This window comes from Xiphophorus couchianus, chromosome 14 (genome assembly GCF_001444195.1).
Source record: "Xiphophorus couchianus chromosome 14, X_couchianus-1.0, whole genome shotgun sequence".
NCBI classification, from domain to species: Eukaryota; Metazoa; Chordata; class Actinopteri; order Cyprinodontiformes; family Poeciliidae; genus Xiphophorus; species Xiphophorus couchianus.
Window position 1 is genome coordinate 22415639 of NC_040241.1, and position 21132 is coordinate 22436770.

Consider the following 21132-nt stretch of genomic DNA (forward strand, 5'->3'; position numbering starts at 1 on the left):
TCTCTGCTTCAGTTCCTGGGATCATGGATAATGTATTAAGGGAACATAAGGATCCACTTAAATAGAAGATCATTTTGCAGAATCCATCAGATTTCCTCACTTTGCCTTGTCAGCTTCCATCAACACGGTTGCCCAAGTTTCAGTTTCCTCATATCAAACGTTTGCCTCTCTGAGTCAGACCTCAGAGCTATAAACTCACAGAAAGAAGCGTGAGTTTTTAAATTCTCATCTGTGTTCTTGGAAAAAGTAGATAACTTTTTGCTAAATTTAATAGTCTTTAAGTATTTAATATTTCTGAAATAAAATTAGCTGGAAATCTAGTTGGGATTTAGAAAATATGTTAATAATTTTCCTATGCAATTATGTATAGTTATTTATAGTCTAAGCCAGATTTTTGTTGCACAATCAGTTTTAATAATTACACACCCCTCTTCCAAACCTCAGAGATCCGAAACCACGTGGTAAGCAATAAGTTACACATCTTGGTGTCGCCCTGGATTCAGGTTTTAGCAAACATCAACCGCCTTTTGCAGAGATGTGTCTGGACTTACCCCTTGTCTGTGCCATGGATTTGTCTGAGGGATTTCCCTGTGATAATCTTTTTTCCTTTGAAAAGATGCTTAAATTAATTATTATTGCTGTTACCACAGTAGTTAAAACACCTCTTAACTACTTGCATCAAATTTTATGCTTATCTGTAAGACAACTCCAAGTCCTTCCCCTTTCTCTGGTTTCGCTTGCTGCAGCATGACAAGTTGCTCAGCTAGACTCAGTCAGGGTGAGTCACAAACAAGAAGCAGTGCTGAGAAAGGGGCAGGCGTCAGAGACAGACAGAGAAAAATTACTGTTTGCATTGGCAAATATAGTTTTTACAATATCCATCCTGCCAGTTTTAGCACTAGCTGTCAATTTGTCTTTTTCTGTTTCCACCTGTCCTGTTGCAGCACTTCAGACATAACACAATAAGCTGGTTGCCTTCATGTCCCAGGACTGTTTTACTCTACAAAACGTGTATCTGGAAATGGCCTCCTTATTTACTAAATTAAGAGTTTATTTGGGATCAAAGGCTGGCCACATTAATGCAATAATAACCTGTGTTTGCATGTTGTTAAAAAGGAGAGAATAGCAAGCCTGCTGCTCCAGAACACAACTGCAGTTCAATGAAATCTATTTAAATAATCTTTGAAATTAGTGTACTACCAAAATTTAATTTACTCTGAATTTTGTCTCTAAAATAAAAATTTTGTATTTAAATTAGGACCTGTAGTTTTATCCATAAGCTAGTATTTAGAAGTTTATTTAATCAATAAAAAAGGCAGCGGTGAGAGATAAATGCATACTGCTTTTTAAAACATTTCCTGGAAACAGCAGGAAGCATAATCTCATTGTAACTTTTAAATACTTTCTCAAGAAAATATATTAATAAACCCTCATATCATCTCAATGTTTGGCTATATTATCTTGACATCATCTAGTACAGCAGAAATAAATGGCACCCATATAGGCTATGTTTCCTTCACACTCTACACACATCAGTCAATTTAATTCAGTTTAATAAAATAGCACCGATTCACAACAAATCTTAAGGCAAGTTACAAAACAGATTCCGATTCATATTCGGTCCAATCTTACAAACAGATCCAGTTACAAACATTGCAGTTAATTTCAGTTAATTAAGGCAGCTGACGTGATTTTTTAAGCAATCCTTCATGATGAGCATGTATTTGGCAAAAGTGAAAAGATAAAACTCCTTTTCCTCCTTTAAGTAAATATCCAGCACAACAGAGGCTGGGGATTTACCTGCACCACCTGTGTGTGAGACTAATGGTTCAAAAGTGCAGCGTGTCAAAAACACATTGTGGCTTATGAATCTGGAAGTTTTAACCCACATCAGCAGACCAGTTGCATTCACTGACTTGCATTTGTGTTTGGTAAAAAGGATACTGACGTGCTTTTTGTGGAAAAGATAGAATTCAATTTGTGTACTTAAGAATCAGTGACATGACAGACAAAAAAATGAACATTTACACAACTCCTGCCCTCATTGTTCTGACTCCAAATTTACAGATAAAAGTGTATATATTTTTGCCTTAAGTGTCTGCATAGTCCAGTCAATTAAAAATGACAATTAGAATGTCCTTAAGTGTTTTTACATTTTAACATTTTTGTGTAATGATCTTTATATGAAATTCATGAATATTAACTGCATTGCCCTGTCATCGTATCATCAGGACTAGAACAGATATCATGTTGGAGCTAAAGGTAACTTAGAAAAATTGTGGATTTAATTATAGCTTCTCAGTGTGACTTTGGGTGCATGGATACTTAGTGTTAAACTGTTTTGAGCTGTTAGTTTGACTAGAAAAAAGTTTTATTATGTATGTTCAGTTACTCTATTTAACCGTGATAAACTCAGCAGTTCCTTGATTAAACAGCCAAACCCCAGCATATAGAGGCTGAGTGAATCTGGTCTGGACTCTGTGGAGGAGAGTCATGGTTTCAGAGACGCTGTAGAAACACAGAATACCTGCTCTGTGATCCAGGTACACTCCTACTCTGGAGGAAACTGGACTTTTAATGGAAGTACTTACTTTGTTGTGCCAGAATGTGCAACATTCACTGCCACAACGTAGTGCCCAAGATTTGTCATTAAATCCAAGCTTAGATTCATCTAATCTTCCTGTTCTGCTGATATTCTTGTATGAAACTGCTACTTCAACTCCTCCCTGACTCCACTCCACCTCCCAGTAACAACGTCCAGTCAGACTCTCTCTGCTCAGGACCTGAGACCAGCCAGTGAATCTTTCTGGATGATCAGGATAAGGCTGATGCCTTAATGATACTTTTCTGTTTCTCTGAAGCAGTGCCAAACTTTGATGTGCTGTATTTGGATCCAAAGTTATTTCTTGTGAATATATCAGGAAACCAGCTCTGGTCTTTGGTTCTGGTTCTGACAACAAAACCTCAACTGTAGTGATTGCCAGTAAGATGTTTGTCCATGTGTCTCTCAGGACGTCCTGTAGTTTGTCTCTGAGCTCTGACACAGCTGGTGCCACGTCCTCAAAGTGTCTCAGAGGACGGATGTTGATGCTGGATGAGTGTGTAGACTCACTGAGTGCTGGCAGTGAGGGGTAGTTGAGGAGAAACTGGTTGTGATCCTCTGTGTGTGAGAGCTGCTCCAGCTCAGCGTCTTTCCTCTTCAGCTCAGTGATCTCCTGCTCCAGCTTCTCCTGAACATCTTTGACTCGACTCAGTTCAGTTTCCTGCTGGGATCTGATCTGCTGCTTCACATCAGAGCTTCTTTCCTGGAGGAGACGGATCATCTCAGTGAAGATCTTCTCACTGTCCTCCACTGCTTTATCAGCACAGACAGTGATGGCCTCCACCTCCTGTTGAAGCAGCTTCACATCTTTCTCTTGGTCCTGGATTCTCTGATGGATTTGTTGTCGACTCTCCTGGAGCTCCTTCTGCTTCTTAGCTCTTTCTGCTGCAGCTGAAACTGTTTCATGGTCTTTATGTTCATCCATAGTGCAGAGATAACAGATACACTGCTGATCAGTACGACAGAAGATCTTCATCACCTCATCATGACGAGAACAGATGTTCTGCAGAAGTTTAGTAGAAGCTTCAACCAGATTATGTTTTTTAAACGTAGGTGATTCATAGTGAGATTGAAGGTGATTTTGGCAATAAGAAGCCATACAGACCAGACAGGATTTGACAGCTTTCATCTTCCTCCCAGTGCAGAAATCACAGGCCACATCTTCAGGTCCAGCATAGCAGTAGACAGCTGGTGCAGTTTGGAGTCCAGTCTTCTTCAGATCCTCCACCAATTCTGACAGCATGATGTTTTTCTCCAGGACAGGCCTTGGTATGAACTCTTTCCTGCACTGAGGGCAGCTATTGATTTTTCTCTGATCTTCTCCATCCCAGTGGCATTTAATACAGTTCATGCAGTAACTGTGTCCACAAGGAATAGTCACCGGATCCTTCAGTAGATCCAAACAGATGGAGCAAGAGTATTTAGATGAATCCATGTTTATTCTTCGCTGATCTGCGTACTCACCAGTTGTCAGTTCCTGCTCTTTACAGTACAGCAATTGTACCAAGCCCTCACCTTTAAATGGGAGGAACCAGGAAATAACTTGTCAGACTGTCAGATCTGAACTTTGTGTTGCAGAGAAGGGAGTGGTTCTCTCTGTTTGCTTTACGACAGGTCAAAGTCAAGTTTAAGTTTACAGTAGAAACATACATTTATCTCACTTTCACCTGCTATCTCCAGAAGTATTCAGTCAGTTTTCAGGCTTTGTTGTATTTATCTTACAAAATCATTTGTGTGTGTTAATGTTACAGATCAAGTAAAAGGCATTTCTACTGGAAGTACTGTACATTGCACTGCTTTAGCTTGTCTACACCACCTGCTGCTGCTGTCTTGGTTTAAAGGATTTTATGTTGTGTAAAACTCATATTTGGATGTCAGCTTCTTCTGCTGAAATATGTATTTTATATTCAAGTTTATTTTTACTTCATTATTTTGTCACTCTAAGTACCAGAACCCGTATATTCATCTAGTTGGTCTTTTTGACGACCAACAAAAATATGCTGCAATACTCTTAGTATAATTTTCAGTTCTCTAACTGTTGTTGTTAATTACTCACAGAATGATTTTTTCAAGCCTCGATTTTTAATGATCATGATGATTTTATGCTTACAGCTAACAAAAAACATGACATTTAAGATTAGAATATTATATCAGGCAAAACAAACATTCTAATACAGAAATATGGACTTAATGAAAAGTACGTCTAACACCCAATTAAAGATTATTGTCAAAATGGTACTTTTAATGAGACAAATGAGCCTCATCTGAACACATATTGTTGAATTATACTATGTGTTTTTGAAAACAAGTATTTGTATTCAACAATCTACTAAGTGCATTAAAACATGATGTATTTTTAACAACAAACTTGGTTGGAAGACTTATATGAGATCTGCAACAAACATGTATTAATTCAGTGCAGAACTTGTATGAAGTTATCAAAAATAATTGTGAAGGGAAATTAGGAATTCAATGAATACAGATGCTTTTAAATTTAGTCCAACCCAAAGATCCTGCATCAGCCAATCACTTCCTGGTTCTCTTAGTGTGACACTTAATACACAGAAACCTGCCGTCCAGAGGATAACCTTGATATTTATCTTCTTCAGATGAAAATGGACGAGCACAGTCCTCACATTGGTAACACTCGATGTGGTAGTTCTTTCCCAGAGCCACCAGTTTTACCCTTTCCTCACTGCCCTGAGCCGGAACAATGGGTTCTTTACAGGCTTCACACTGAGGAGAGAAATGCTTGTGGTAATCCTGTATGCAGTAGGGCTTGTTGTCTTCACCTGCAATAAATGGGAGTCCATCCAGTGTGCAGGAGCAGGTGCTGCACAGGAAGCATCGGACATGGAAGCACTTTCCCATGGCCTTCAGGATATGGTCAGTAATTTTCTCTCCACATTGAGAGCAGGAAGCCAGGGAAGTCACATAGCAACGTTTACATTCTGGTGAGCCTTCCTTGTCATAAAACTGCATGCCCTGCAAGGGGCGGTGACAGCTCATGCAGCAGAAACAGCTGGGGTGGAAGGCTTTGCCCATTGCCTTCAAAGCTGGCTGAGTGCTGGACAAATCCTTGCCACATTTCCCACAAATCTTTGTTGGAGTGGAGGTGGGAACAGGTGCTGGTTTGTCTTTGTTGAAGATTTTGATCAGTTTCTTCATGTTTGGAGCTACACCACCAACTGGGACTGGGTCTGGACCAGGAGGTAACGGCACTGATAAAGGTCTGCTCTTCACCCTCTTTTTGTCCGAGGAGGGAAGTGACGCCTCACTGTCCTCCTCTGCTTTATCATCAGAGACGCTGATGCCTCTCATCTTCTGCGGAAGCAGTTTCACATCTTTCTCTCGGTTCTGAAGTCTCTGCTTGAGTTGTTGTCGCATTACTTCAAACTCTGGCTTCTCTGTCCTTTCTGCTGCATTTGGATCTCTTTTATATTTATCAAATAAAATCTTCCTCACCTCATCATGACGAGAGCTGAAGTTCTGCTGGGGCTTTGCTGAAACTTCAACAAGTTTATGTTTACTAAAAGTAAAAGACTCATAATGAGGTTGGATGTGTTTCTCACAAAACGAGGCTAAGCAGACCAGACAGGACTTTACAGCTTTCATCTTCCTCCCACTGCAGACATCACAGGTCACATCTTCAGGTCCAGCATAGTAGTGATCAGCCGGAGCCGCTTGTAGTCCAGTCTTCTTAAGATCCTCCACCAACTCTGCTAACACAATGTTTTTCACCAGGCCAGGCCTCATTGTGAACTTTTTCCTGCACTGAGGGCAGCTGTAGACTCCTTTTTGATCTTCCCGATCCCAGCAAGATTTGATGCAGTTCATACAGTAGCTGTGTCCACAGGGGATAGTCGCCGGACTCTTCAGGAGATCCAAACAAATACAACAAGTTAATTTAGCAGAATCCATCTGATCTTTCTGCTGCAGAGTTTCAGTAATACTGTGTGACTCTTCCTTTAGGGAAATGAACATGTCACACGTACCTTTGCTGGAGCTGCTATCAGCCACTCCCTTCTGTTTAACTGACAGGTGGGAGTGGCTTTTATTGCTGTTATTAGTACTTTGGAGGACAGAGGTTGTTGTTGCAGAGTGAACTCCATGATAAGGTAGTGGTAATGAAGAGGAAAATTGATGGAAAATTACATACCTGCTGCCTTAAAATCACTAGGTCACATTCATCCTTTTAATTTCATTTTATTCATTGCTTTATAATTGGGGAAACTTACAACAAATGTTTTAAGGTACTTTTTAAAAGACAAACAGACTTAGAACTACATAATCAATCCATTCAGATAGATTCAAATGCAGTAAAATGCATTTCAGTATTTAGAACCACTTTGATATTATGATTAATTTTCTTGAAGGTTGCATGGGGAAAGAAGTTATATAATTATGACGTGTAAAACCAGTTTTCTCTCTGTTACTCTTGCATTAATGAGCTTTCCTTCAGAGTTATGTGTCCTGTCTTGCTAAAATCTCCGCCCAGTTCAACGTTGGATATTTTCTGTGTTTAGTTTTATCATGTGGGCTGCACTGTGGTGCAGTTGGTAGCATTGTTGTCTTGCAGCAAGAAGGTCCTGGGTTCAATTCCCGCCCCAGGGTCTTTCTGCATGGATTTTGCATGTTCTACCTGTGCATGCGTGAGTTGTCTTTGGGTACTCCGGCTTCCTCCCGCAGTCCCTAGGTGTGAGTATGTCACTGGTTCATTTATGCTGTTCTGACTCTATTTGACTTTAATGAACTCAGCAAAATCTGCCTCATCAAACAGCCGTATCCCAGCATGTAGAGGCTGAGTGAATCTGGTTTGGACTCTGTGGAGGAGAGTCATGGTTTTAGAGATGCTGTAGAAGGACAGAATATCTGCTCTGTGATCCAGGTACACTCCTATTCTGGAGGAAACTGGACCTGATACTGGAGTTTCAATGTTGTTGTGATAAAAAGTGTAAATGTTTCTGTTGCAAGATAATGCCCAAGATTTGTTATTAAATCCAAATGCACACTTATCTGACCTTCCTTCTCTGCTGATGTTCTTGTATGAAACTGCTACAGCAACTCTTCCTCCTCTCCTCTCCACCTCCCAATAACAATGTCCAGTCAGACTCTCTCTACTCAGAACCTGATTATAATCAGTGAATCTGTCTGGATCACTGAAATGATACCGCAATACAGAAGATGAGGGAAGTTTTGATGTTACTTTTCTATTTCCATCTGATAAAAACAGCTTCCTGTGTGCTGTGTTTGGATCCAGAGTGACTTTTTGTGAATATTTTAAGAATTCAGCTCTGCTCTTTGGTTCTGGTTCTGACAGTATAACATCCACTTTAGTGACCTTCAGTAAAATGTTTGTCCATGTGTCTCTCAGGACGTCCTGCATTATGTCTCTGAGCTCTGACACAGCTGGTGTCACGTCCTCAAAGTGTCTCAGAGGACGGATGTTGATGCTGGATGAGTGTGTAGACTCACTGAGTGCTGGCAGTGAGGGGTAGTTGAGGAGAAACTGGTTGTGATCCTCTGTGTGTGAGAGCTGCTCCAGCTCAGCGTCTTTCCTCTTCAGCTCAGTGATCTCCTGCTCCAGCTTCTCCTGAACATCTTTGACTCGACTCACTTCAGTTTCCTGCTGGGATCTGATCTGCTGCTTCACATCAGAGCTTCTTTCCTGGAGGAGACGGATCAGCTCAGTGAAGATCTTCTCACTGTCCTCCACTGCTTTATCAGCAGAGACATTGATGGCCTCCACCTCCTGTTGAAGCAGCTTCACATCTTTCTCTTGGTCCTGGATTCTCTGATGGATTTGTTGTCGACTCTCCTGGAGCTCCTTCTGCTTCTCAGCTCTTTCTGTTGCAGCTGGGACTGTGTCATGTCCTTTATGTTCATCCATAGTGCTGAGATAACAGATACACTGCTGATCAGTACGACAGAAGATCTTCATCACCTCATCATGACGAGAACAGATGTTCTGCATAAGTTTAGTAGATGCTTCAACCAGATTATGTTTTTTAAATGTAGGTGATTCATAATGAGGTTGAAGGTGCTTTTGGCAATAAGAAACCAAACAGACCAGACAGGATTTGACAGCTTTCATCTTCCTCTCAGTGCAACCATCACAGGCCACATCTTTAGGTCCAGCATAGCAGTGATCAGCTGGAGCAGCGTGGAGTCCAGTCTTCTTCAGATCCTCCACCAAATCAGCTAACATGATGTTTTTCTCCAGGACAGGCCTTGGTATGAACTCTTTCCTGCACTTAGGGCAGCTGTGAATTTTCCTTTGATCTTCTCCATCCCAGTGGTGTTTAATACAGTTCATACAGTAGCTGTGTCCACAAGGAATAGTCACCGGATCCTTCAGTAGATCCAAACAGATGGAACAGGAGTATTTAGCTGACGCTGTCTGATTTCGTCTCTGTGCCATTTCACCTTTGTACGTCGGTAGTAATCCTTTCCTTTTTTGCAAATAGATGTGCTGCAAAATAAACCAAACCAGAATTTGTGTCTTTCTCACTGAACTTCAGCAGGTTGATTTGTCGACTCCTCAACTTCACAATGCAGTCGGTTGGACTGTGTCTGAGGTTTAAATGAAAGAACCAGGAAATAAACTGTTAAACTGCCTTTTTTTCAAAATGGGAGTGGTGTCATGCCATATTTCAATCCAGGTGAAAGATCATTTTAAATCTGCAGCATTAGCATACACTGGTGCCAACTTCATCTTCAATCTTAATACTTGACTGTTAAACATACAGTATTTACCTCATTTCTTTATGTAACTTGGGGTCTGATCTAATGAAGTATTGAAAAGGTTTTGGACACTTTTATCTGTGTTGCCTGAAGAAGGCAAACAACACAGATTTCATGCTTGAAATACGTGTCATGATGTTTTTAACCTGCTAAACTTGTTGGTTTTCTATAGGAAACACAAACATATAAACTTCAACTTTAATTTGATTATGGGCTTATCTTAAGGCTCTCCCTTTTCTATTTTAATTAAAGAAATAAATATGAGTTCTTCAACCCATTAGGTCACTAAGAAACAATTTATAAGATTTTTATTTGCAGAGTAGAATGAAATTATCCGAGACAGAGAATCCATTGCAAGGTCAAATTACAAATGAGGCAGTTAAGCAAAGATTATAGACAGAACATTTAGGAAATTATACACAATAAATAAATTCTAGACTGTTCTAGAAATCCACTAGTAAAGAAACATAAAACTGTAGTTTTCAGTCGCTACGATTTTCTCCCTTTTTGACCAGAAGGATGCAGTTAATATATGGTTTTTTTCAGTGGGTTTCAAAAGTCTGGACCTCTGCGTGATGAAAAGGATAACAAGCTCAAGACCAAAGTGACATTATGAGTGGCGATGAAAGAGAAACAGAGGAAGAGTGTGTGAGGCCAGAGAAGCCTGCAGGATATTATGGGAGGACACGAACAAAAGCCGCCAGCGCACCTGATCAACGTGAACGCAACCACATTCCCCAAAGCACATCATGCGTGTGGTGCACAAAACCAACACGATGCACCTGACCCACATAAATACAGGACACATGCGTGGGATGCACTTGGCATATAGAAAATGCAGCATTGCGTTTTCTATATGCCAAGTGACGGTCAGTTCCTAAGCAGTAGTAGGTGAAGCGACAATATTTGCTTCGTTTCTGGTCTTTTTGAGAAACATTTCAGTGACACTTTGCTGTTTGAAAGTCTGTTTATTTTTGTTATCTTTATTTAGTCATCTAGTCAAATGTAACTTTAGCTTCCCATAAGCTAAAGTTACATTTAGCTTATGGGAAAATCACCAGCCAGCAAATAAACAAAAGTAGGCTTTTGTATTTTAGGATGTAAAGTACTTTGTTTACATCCAAAACAAAAGTTTTTGTTTAGGATGTAAACAAAGGTTTTTGTTTCGGATGTAAATGCACCCACCCCCACAGATGTAAACAGATATTTTTTCTGTACTTTGGTTGATGATAAATTTTTCATTTTCAAACATTTCCTTAGATATTCTGGGGTCTGGTTCTGCTGTAGCTGGGACTGGTTCATGACCTTTAAGTTCAGCCATAGTGCAGAGATAACAGATACACTGATGATCAGTACGACGGAGGATCTTCATCACCTCATCATGACGATGGCAGGTTTAGGGTTAGGAGAAACCTGAAGCAGTTGGTGCAAGTTAGATGGTTAGTTAGATGGCTTAATAACCAAATGCAGTGCTGTGTGACAGACATCAACCAAGCTGTACTGTTTGTAACCAACAGGAAAATTTAACTGCAGTAGCAACTGTTCAACCAAAGAGGGCAGCACTGAGATGTTTTTTGGCAAACTTGCAGAATTAAACAAGTTGCAATGATAAGAGTACAATTTGCACAATAACAAAAATAGTCAACTTAAGGCCCAATTTATACAGCTTCTCTGCAAAAAATGTTAATTTTAATTTAGTTACTCTTTAAAAGGTCTCCTCACTCTTGAATGTCATCATTCACTCTCCATTCCTCTAACATGAACCTTCTTCATATTCCCAGGATTTGCACCCACAACATAATCAACTGGGCTGTTTCCTGCCCTGTACCTCAACTGAAATACACTGTTTTTTTTTTGTATAAAGTGTTTTTCCATGTTCTCCCTTTAAACAAAACATCCTGTTTTAATACTTAATCTGTAAGGTTCCTGTTATATTTTATTATACTTGCATTTTTATTTGCATTTGATTGTTGAACATATTTACTGAAGATTTCAGTAAATATGAAGTGCATTATCAATAAAATTGATTATTATTATTATTGTTGTTATTATTATTATTAAAGTTAATGCGGTAATTGTGTTCACAGGTAATAGTCACCAGATCCTTCAGTAGATCCAAACAGATCTGATTCCTCTCTGAGTTTTTCCCTTCTCACTAACTCTGAATGTCTCAGGTTTTTCTTCCTGATATGTCCTATAAGCAGTTAAACTCCAGTTTGTGCGATAAACTCAGTGATTCTACTGATTTTAAAGCTTTCAGAGGAGTGACCCAAAAGAACTAGGAAATGCAGCAGCAGAGCTGAACTCGGTGTTGAACACAAGGGAGGAGTTTAACCGGAGCTGCAGTTGGGAGGGGAAAATTATCTGCAAAGACTTCAGACTGCTGCTGCATTTCTCACGTCATTTCTTGCGTTTTAAACATTTTACTTCAGACTTTGGTCTCCAGTTGACCATTTTCTGTATATTTATTTTTATACAGCATTGCTCTTACTAAATAACACATAAAAAGTCCATCCAACCAGTCAACTTCAACTTACTAGTAAAATTGGTTAAAAACTTTTCTTTCTAAGGAAACCCAACAGATTACATCAAGCCACTGACTTGCAGCAATAACTACTCATTAATGAGCATTTAGCAACCAGACTGTTGGTTGCATTGTGCTACTGGCTTTGCAGAAATCTCTCTGAGCATATATGTAGTGGCAGCAAACAGGAAAACTCATAAAGGCAATAAACCAGAACCAGAACTGGTCTAGGAGAGCCTTCTATGTTAAAGAAAAGGTAAGAAGTTAATGGCTGCATTAGCCTCCTTTAGCTAACATTCTGTTACTAGCTATAGCTAATTTATTAGCTAAAGCTAGCATGCTATCTAACTTTACATGACAATTTTTATCTGCAATAACTAACATGCTAATTTTACAGCTGGTTGTAATGTGAAATGTTGAAGTGGTGTCTGTACTTTAGCAGGTAGATGCCTTGTAAACCAGGTGGAGACTCATTACTTTCTGTGGAGACTTTTATTAGCATTACAGTTGGAAAAGTATAAAGCAACAAGAAAATATTTGATTAAAGTATAAACTTACTAAAATGAAAAACGTCTTCAAATCATTTGTACACATTGGAGGAAATAAGAAAAAATATTTGACATACTGAAAATATGAATCATAAATTCTAACCTGTTAAATTTGAACAAGAATATTTGAGTAAGACATAGTATTTTATATAATTCATGTAGCCTATTTAAGAACAATTAATTTTTACACACATTTCAAAATCTACATTAACACTGACATAGGAGCAGATGTGAATATTTCAAAGCAGAAATATTGTTGAAGTTTTTCTCTTTTCTACTGTTTAAAAGTAAATGAAAATGTACATAACCTATTGAAAGTTATCTTTCATTCTGTATCATAGCTAAGTATTTTGTTGCGATTCGTTGAGTTGCTCTTCTACTCGGCTATTTTGAACTCTGCACAGTCTCCCAGATCAAAAAGTCGGACCCCAGCATACAGAGGCTGAGTGAATCTGGTCTGGACTCTGTGGTGGAGAGTCATGGTTCCAGAGACGTTGTAGAAAGACAGAATACCTGCTCTGTGGTCCAGGTACACTCCTATTCTGGAGGAAACTGGACCTGGTACTGGAGTTTTAACTCTGTTGTGTAAAGATGTATAACCCTTTGTGTAACAACTTAACACCCAAGATTTGTCATTGAATCCAAACACACATTCATCTGAAGTCCCGTCTCTGCTGATGTCCTTGTAGGAAACAGCAACATGGATTGCTTCAGCTCTCCACTCCACCTCCCAGTAACAACGTCCAGTCAGACTCTGGATGCTCAAAACTTGATCATAAAATGTAAATCTGTCAGGATGATGAGAGAAAGATTGTTGTTGTTTCATTATTGTTACTTTTTTGTTCCCCTCAGTTAATAACAGATGTGTGTGTGCTGAGTTTGGATCCAGAGTTATTTCTGTTGAATATTTCAAGAATTCATCTCTGGTCTTTGGTTCTGGTTCTGACAGTAGAACATCAACCTCACTGAAGTTCTGAGAGATGTTTGTCCATGAGTCTCTCAGGATGTCCTGTAGTTTATCTCTGAGCTCTGACACAGCTGCTGTCACGTCCTCAAAGTATCTCAGAGGACGGATGTTGATGCTGGATGAGTGTGTAGACTCACTGAGTGCTGGCAGTGAGGGGTAGTTGAGGAGAAACTGGTTGTGATCCTCTGTGTGTGAGAGCTGCTCCAGCTCAGCGTCTTTCCTCTTCAGCTCAGTGATCTCCTGCTCCAGCTTCTCCTGAACATCTTTGACTCGACTCACTTCAGTTTCCTGCTGGGATCTGATCTGCTGCTTCACATCAGAGCTTCTTTCCTGGAGGAGACGGATCAGCTCAGTGAAGATCTTCTCACTGTCCTCCACTGCTTTATCAGCAGAGACATTGATGGCCTCCACCTCCTGTTGAAGCAGCTTCACATCTTTCTCTTGGTCCTGGATTCTCTGATGGATTTGTTGTCGACTCTCCTGAAGCTCCTTCTGCTTCTCAGCTCTTTCTGCTGCAGCTGAGACTGTTTCAAATTCATTCATTAAGATCTTCATCATGTCATCATGAAGAGAACTGAGGCTCTCATGGAGTTTCTTGGAGGGGTTGAAAAGCTGGTGTTTTTTCAGTGCAGGGACCTCATAGTGATGTTTAATATGAGTCTGACAGTAAGAAACTAAACAGACCAGACAGGACTTGACAGCTTTCGTCTTCCTCCCAGTGCAGACGTCACAGGCCACATCTTCAGGTCCAGCATAGCAGTGATCAGCTGGAGCAGCTTGGAGTCCAGTCTTTTTCAGATCCTCCACCAACTCTGCTAACAGCACATTTTTCACCAAGACAGGTCTCTGTTTGGATTTCTGTCTGCACTGAGGGCAGCTGTAGATTCCCCTTTGATCTTCTCCATCCCAGTGGTGTTTAATACAGTTCATGCAGTAGCTGTGTCCGCAGGGAATAGTCACCGGATTCTTCAGTTGATCCAAACAGATGGAACAGGAGAATGTTATGGAATCCATCTGATTTCCTGGCTGCTCCATTTCAGTTCCGAGTAACACTGGAATCTTTCAAATCAAATTAAAGTGTAACAGAAGCAGCCAAATCCTCGTCTTTTTTATTTGCTGTGCTCCTGAACTCTACCTGACGCTGAATATTCTGATCCTTTGTCTTTCAGATTGTTTAAGGGGAAGAACCAGGAAATGGGCTGTTTGAACCTGACTCTGTTTTTGAGTGGTTGAACTGGTTATACTGGATCTTTCTTCCCTGGAAATGAAAGTGTTTAGTCCACAGTTGTTCTAATCATTTAAAACTTTGGTTCTTCACCCAGTCAGGCAACAATGATACAGCAAGTAGGTTAATGTGTCTGTAAATCCCTTTTTATTAAAAAACAGTAAAAACAAAGCACCTGTTTACAGATAAGCTGTTTCATTCATATTTTGAATAAGTTCCAGCTTCAGAAACCTTTACCCTGGTTTCTGTCTTTTACTACCATCTAGTGTTTAGAGGTACTACTTACATGTTACAAAAAGTTGTAAAAAGAAAGTGTTTTCTTAGTGTCAGAGGCAGATTATGCATGTTTGTTGACAACAGCTTGACAACCAACATTGGGATCTGTGAAGCTGACCGCTCTGAATATCATGAGAACTTGACTGTATCCTTCAACACCCATTTACGTTTCAGCATGGGGGTTGAAGTTGTTAGAGAATGTGTCACAGCAAATAAGTTTCCAGAAGGGTATACCGCTCTAGAGTTATTATTCACAAAAGTTTTTTTGTTTTTGCTTTTGACCCCTTCCACCTGGAGGTCAAAGGTCACAGAAAGGCTATTGCTTCACATTACAAGCCCCAGCACCATATTTGTGAATTTCAATCTGATTGAACCAGTGATCTCCTGCTCCAGCTTCTCCTGAACATCTTTGACTCGACTCACTTCAGTTTCCTGCTGGGATCTGATCTGCTGCTTCACATCAGAGCTTCTTTTCTGGAGGAGACGGATCAGCTCAGTGAAGATCTTCTCACTGTCCTCCACTGCTTTATCAGCAGAGACATTGATGGCCTCCACCTCCTGTTGAAGCAGCTTCACATCTTTCTCTTGGTCCTGGATTCTCTGATGGATTTGTTGTCGACTCTCCTGGAGCTCCTTCTGCTTCTCAGCTCTTTCTGCTGCAGCTGGAACTGTTTCATGGCCTTTATGTTCCTCCATAGTGCAGAGATAACAGATACACTGCTGATCAGGATGACAGAAGATCTTCATCACCTCATCATGACGAGACCAGATATTCTCTTGAAGATTCTTGGAGGGATTCACTAGTTTGTTTCTTCAGTCCAGAGACAGCATAGTGAGATTTGAGGTGATTCTCACAATAAGAAACTAAACAGACCAGACAGGACTTGACAGCTTTCATCTTCCTCCCAGTGTAGACATCACAGGCCACATCATCAGATCCAGCATAGCAGTGATCAGCTGGAGCAGCGTGAAATCCAGTCTTCTTCAAATCTTCCACCAACTCTGATAACATGATGTTTTTCACGAGGATAGGTTTCGGTATGAAACCTTTCCTACATTGAGGGCAGCTGGGGATCTTCATCTGATCCTGTCCATCCCAGTGGTCTTTAATGCAGTCCATGCAGTAGCTGTGTCCACAGGGAATAGTCACCGGATCCTTCAGTACATCCAAACAAACGGAACAGGAGAATTTTCCTGAATCCATCTGATTTCCTCTTTGAGCCATTTCACTTCTCAACAACACTGAATGTCTGTAGTTTCTTTTCCCTCTGTAGATATGTCTCACAAGAAGCCAAACACCAAGTTGTTACTGATCTGCAGCAGTTTGTGTGCTCAGCTCAAGGATCCTATTGATACTAACGCTTTCAAATGAAACGGGAAAAACCAGAAATGCAGCAGCAGAGCTTATCTCTGTGTTGGATAAAAGGGAGGAGCTTATCAGAAGGTTTTTCTTGGGAGGGGATTTCTTAAGGCTTCAGATTGCAGTTAAATTTGTCACTTCATGTTGAGCTTTTGAAATATTTATATTCAGACTGAAATTGGCCTCCATTTAACCATATTTAATGTTCCATTTATTTTTTCATGCATTTTTGCTTCCACAAATTCATTTACCAATAATAATATTATTCATCTATGTGAAACATTTCCCAACTCTGCAAGAGTAAAATGTTTGTTGCACAGTAAAGACTTATAAGTGTATTCCTTGAGCAAGTTTTTACATTAGAGGATTGAATTTTACAAAAAAATGTGTTGCCTAGGTAAGAGGTCAAATTAACCAAACCTGCATGTTTCATGCTGAAAATTCAGTCAGTTACACATTTAACAGTTAATTTGAACATTTCAGTAGTAGCTACTGGATTATGTCACGGTTTTTGAAACCGACAGTGCCAAACTTTATGACATCTTGACTGTGTCCTTCCACTCTCAGGAGTTCAGACAGATCACTGCTGTCCTGGTTTATGTGCCTGGACCAGACTACACTTTAACAGCTGAGTTCATAACTGATAGATACAATAAGACACAACACTACTTCAGGGAAAACCTAGTTGTTCTAATGGGGGATTTTAACAGACGTAAAGTTTCCAATTTTCTCCCAAACTTTATAATAATATACAATGTCCAACAGAGAGATAAAATACTGGATACATGTATTAACGTTTATGTATCCAGGTGTTGTCAACCACTCAACCAGTTAGACCACAATGCCATTGATTCTTTTGCCGAAATGTGGTTATACTGTATGTTTCTTCACAGAAAATAGAGCTGTTTCAATTCACAATTATTCAAGTTGTTCAAATATTCACTTCAGCACCCATTCTGGAAACAGTGATACAACAACAAAGTTTAATATGTTTGTGAATAATACAATACAATATTTAGAAATAGTAACCTAGCCATGGTTTATTAATAAGCTCCTTAATTAGTATCAGTCCTGGTCCAATAACCTTTACCCTGGTTTCTCTGCCTTATACTGCCATCTACTGTTAATTTACAGTACTAGACAAAACCTATGATAAATTATGCTCTTTTTTTTTTTAACCTTTTACAATAATTAAAATAGACAAGAAAAGATCAGCTTTGCTTTTATTTGATTCCTTCATTAATTTCACACTAACAAGTTTTGTTTAGCATGAATAACTGTTTGTTTTTCTTGATGTGATGAATATCTCACTATGTCAAATTCTGTAACAATATAACACAGACTGATAGTTTCTTACAGGCCCGTGCAGAGACCACTGAAAGGGCAGGTGCTCAAAAAAAAAAAAGGGCACATCTAACCGCATTCTAGGAAAGACTATTAACAAAACCACACAGCTTTCAGAGCTTAATAAAAATGATAAATTACAAAATTGTGAGACATACAATATAAGCTAAGGAAAAACTCTATATGGAGCATAACACTATGCATATGTTAGATATTTTATTAGTAATTTCTTTCTGCAGGTCTAATTTGTTATAGGAAAGTATTGCAATATTCAAACCCGCAATTTAGCAAAATATGTAAATCAGAGCTGATGGTTTAGCTCCGATTTACATATTTTGTCTTTACAGAATTACACTATTAAAAATATAAACAAGGGCACAATACAACCTTTTAGTGTACTGTAATTTATAAAAAAAAAAAAGAGCTGCCTGTTTGCTGCACTTACATTGGAAATGAAGATTCAGGAAAGCAGAGCTGCATCAAACTTTAACGTGGAACTGCAGAAAAAAAAAAAGCACAAATTGAATTGTTAATGCATGTCACCATGAGAAAAGCCTACTGAGACTTACTGCCTACCAAAATGTATGCCTATATCTCTATTTGTGTCTTAGTGTATTTTGTAAGTACCTATATACATTTTCTTCAATCTTTCCTCTTCTTTTTTTCTTCTCAGTTTCTCTTTTTTTTCTTCATTGTCTCATCTTCTCTGTGTTGAGTGGAGGCCGATGTCTCTTATTTATTTCAGTCTCTTTTTTCCCCCAAACTGAATCTAAGATTATTATCCAAAATCTTATTTTCCTTCATGGTGATTTAACTGTTTAAAAACAAACTTCCAACTTTTAAGCATTTTTGTTATTTTTGTTCTCTTCTGTTCACAGCAGCAGTTTTCTGTTGGTCATGTCTCGAAAAATGTCAATAACCTCACTGTGAATGATTGGCACATCCTTCTCAATTGCCAGCAAAAGAAGGTCTGACAACCTATCCTCCTTGCATAAGCTGCGTAGTTTTGTTTTCATTAGCTTCAGTTTTGAGAAGGAACGCTCAACGGTTGCTGTAGACACTGGTAAGGTGGCGTATGTTTTCAATAGTCCAGTCAGGTTGGGAAAAACCAGATCAGCATTGTTTTCTTTGATGACAGACAGCATTGATGACACACTGTAAGATGAAAACTCCAAATATGAATTGTGAAAAACCTTCAGCTCTGTCTTCAATTTTTCTTGGTCATCAATTTCATAAAACTGGCAGAGCATCTTTAGAGCTTGAAGTGCTTTTGGAGGAACTGTTGCATTGGTCCAGTTTTCTTCATTCAAAAAAACACGACAGCTAAAACAAAACATGGAATTTAAACTGGGAGAATACTCCAGCCATGGGTTACTCTTATACCATTTATTCTGAAAAGACCTTCCTTCTTCATTTTTAGGAAATGACAGCTCTGGTTGGCATGGTCCTTGGTTTACACAATTTTGGATAAATGCTTCATCATATTTTATGTTGAATTGCAAGACATGTGCTGGGTCATTTGGGTGTGGAAGGTCCATTAAAAATATGAATGGCTTCTCTCTGACTTGTTGCTCTGCATTTTCATCCATAGTGTTTATTTCTGACTGTTGTCCCTCTCCTTGCCTGTCTTCCTGTGTTGTTGACTGCATTTTTGTCTCCTCCTCTGATCTATCACTTTCCTTCTGTCCATCTGGGAGCAAGAAACAAACTAATCATTATTCTACACCTAAATTTAGTACATCTTAGCATAAGAAAAACACAACAGATGCCCTGTAATATTAAATATATTGTTCACTACCAAAAGTTACATGTTGATAATGTTAAGAACATTTTTTTTTTTTTTTGTTCGTACCTGCAGTACTCGTTCTGACCCAGTCGGTCAACAATCCACTACCTTTTGCTGCATCTATCAATTCTTTTCTTTTTTGTTTCTGCCGTCTTTCTTTACGTGGCATCTTTGAACTGAAAAAAGCAAAACATAATGAATTATGATAAGAACACTGTATTAACCACACTACCAATTATTTACCTTTGTGTTTAAACCAATATGGTTTTCAGTCCTTAGCACAACATAATATTAATTTCAGAGAAAAGGAGGCCTCTGCTGTGGAGCTCAATATGTTTCACAATTATTCTATTAAAAATATAATAATAACCTCAATTAAATAAAATACAATTGTGATCAATACATTTTGAATTGAAACAATTTTTAAACAAAAGTTTTGCTTAAAAAATTTGTTTTTAAATTAAAATCAGAGATTTATGTCTCAAAGTGAGAAAAATTATTTGTGAACAAACTTATTTGCTCATGTCATAAATCTTTTCTTGCTATTGTAAGTTTTTGTTTGTGATTCAATGTTTTGCTTGCTTCTCACATGACGTCGTGGGCAGGGCCGAAAATTGCAACAAAAGAATTCTGATGTGTGCAAATAAAAGTTTGTTTTGCAAAGAACTTTTTAAGTTAACAAGACAAAATTTAGTTATTTAATTAAAAAAATTAAAATAAAACTTTTTGTTTAAAAAAAATAAATCATTATAATTCAAGCAGTTTTGTAAATTCTATTCCCCTTCAAGATACATTAACCTAATGCCAGAATAAATGCAATTAATATACATTATGCAGCAAAGGAAATTAGATAATCGGACATATATTCATTATAGAGAGATGATCGGTTTTGGATCGTTGATGTGGCCCCAACAGCAATAATGAAGAATGACCGCTATCATTAGCGATACAGGGAAGAAGCTTTTTAGTTATCTTGCTTTGCTACCAAGCTAATAGGACAACAACAACAGCCTAATGTCTGTATGATAAAATACTGAATCGATAGATAAGAACAGTTTTTCCTTACTTTTCCTTCCTTCCTCCTCCACGTTGAGCTCCGCAGTAAGCTACTGCGCAGTCTCACTGACTGAGCGGGAGGCAGCTGTGTCATGCGTCACGGACAAAAGGTCAAAGGTAACAAGGTGACCCGAAGGGCTTATTATGTTGTTTTTCTTTAAATAAAAACAACAACAACAAAAAAAAATAATTTTAGTACATATCAGAGGAGGGTTTGGGAAATTAACTTTAAAAAAAAAAAAAAAAAAATTGGACCAAAAGGGCACTTTAGGGCAAGGAGCAAAAAGGGCAGGTGCTCAAGCACCCCCAGCCCCCCCCTCTGCACGTGCCTGGTTTCTTACATGCTGGAAAATAAAATAACATAAAATAATCGTTAAATGTCTGTGTGGTAAATTAGACCTGAGAACAAAAAACACAGGATTTTCTAAACTGCACCTTTGCAATGTTATAGATGAACTACCATTGGTTACCTTTTTCATGCCCTTAATGAGGAAATATTAATTTCATTCGTTACAGATTTGAGACTCTTGACTTGGAAAATGGGACTTTTTATAAAGTCTGGTTCACCCTGAACTCCCACTGTTACATGTGCTGTAGAGACATTGATTGAGGTTGAGACATTATTTTTCTTTGAACATAAATTACCATTTGTCTTTTATGTGATTAAGAATATACTGTATAAAATTTTGAAACAGCATAA

General features: G+C 38.7%; 5 protein-coding genes and 1 pseudogene across 7 annotated transcripts in view; all 6 read right to left on the reverse strand.

Moving 5' to 3' along the window:
• Window positions 1-21132, reverse strand: part of LOC114156967 (myelin-oligodendrocyte glycoprotein-like) — a 1059483-nt gene that overhangs the window by 456459 nt on the left and 581892 nt on the right. The gene's annotated exons all lie outside the window — the stretch shown is intronic.
• LOC114156915 (tripartite motif-containing protein 16-like) lies at window positions 1537-4365 on the reverse strand. The gene has a single exon (XM_028037526.1). The coding sequence runs from the start codon at window positions 4035-4037 to the stop codon at window positions 2394-2396; it is 1644 nt and encodes a 547-aa protein (XP_027893327.1). The 5' UTR covers window positions 4038-4365; the 3' UTR covers window positions 1537-2393.
• Window positions 4491-6683, reverse strand: LOC114156929 (zyxin-like). Its single transcript, XM_028037554.1, has one exon. It carries the CDS (start codon window positions 6584-6586, stop codon window positions 5129-5131), a length of 1458 nt encoding a protein of 485 aa, XP_027893355.1. The 5' UTR covers window positions 6587-6683; the 3' UTR covers window positions 4491-5128.
• LOC114156898 (tripartite motif-containing protein 16-like) lies at window positions 6834-11284 on the reverse strand. The gene has a single exon (XM_028037507.1). It carries the CDS (start codon window positions 9021-9023, stop codon window positions 7338-7340), a length of 1686 nt encoding a protein of 561 aa, XP_027893308.1. The 5' UTR covers window positions 9024-11284; the 3' UTR covers window positions 6834-7337.
• On the reverse strand, window positions 12344-17575 carry LOC114156997 (tripartite motif-containing protein 16-like; annotated as a pseudogene).
• On the reverse strand, window positions 17609-20773 carry LOC114156961 (uncharacterized). Of its 2 annotated transcripts, XM_028037608.1 has the most exons (4): window positions 20443-20773; window positions 19443-19552; window positions 18218-19280; window positions 17609-18087 (listed from the first exon to the last, which is right to left on the reverse strand). In XM_028037608.1, exons 2-3 carry the CDS (start codon window positions 19543-19545, stop codon window positions 18463-18465), a joined length of 921 nt encoding a protein of 306 aa, XP_027893409.1. In that variant the 5' UTR covers window positions 19546-19552; window positions 20443-20773; the 3' UTR covers window positions 17609-18087; window positions 18218-18462. The 2 variants fall into 2 exon arrangements, 1 of the variants encoding a protein (XP_027893409.1); XR_003598044.1 differs by lacking the exon at window positions 18218-19280.

Coding starts and splice junctions, on each gene's coding strand:
- LOC114156929 (XM_028037554.1), bottom strand. CDS start 6,586: ATGTTCATTTCCCTAAAGGAAGAGTCACACAGTATTACTGAAACTCTG.
- LOC114156915 (XM_028037526.1), bottom strand. CDS start 4,037: ATGGATTCATCTAAATACTCTTGCTCCATCTGTTTGGATCTACTGAAG.
- LOC114156898 (XM_028037507.1), bottom strand. CDS start 9,023: ATGGCACAGAGACGAAATCAGACAGCGTCAGCTAAATACTCCTGTTCC.
- LOC114156961 (XM_028037608.1), bottom strand. CDS start 19,545: ATGCCACGTAAAGAAAGACGGCAGAAACAAAAAAGAAAAGAATTGATA. Junction 19,281..19,442: donor GGTCAGAACGAGTACTGCAG/GTACGAACAAAA, acceptor TCTTGCTCCCAG/ATGGACAGAAGGAAAGTGAT.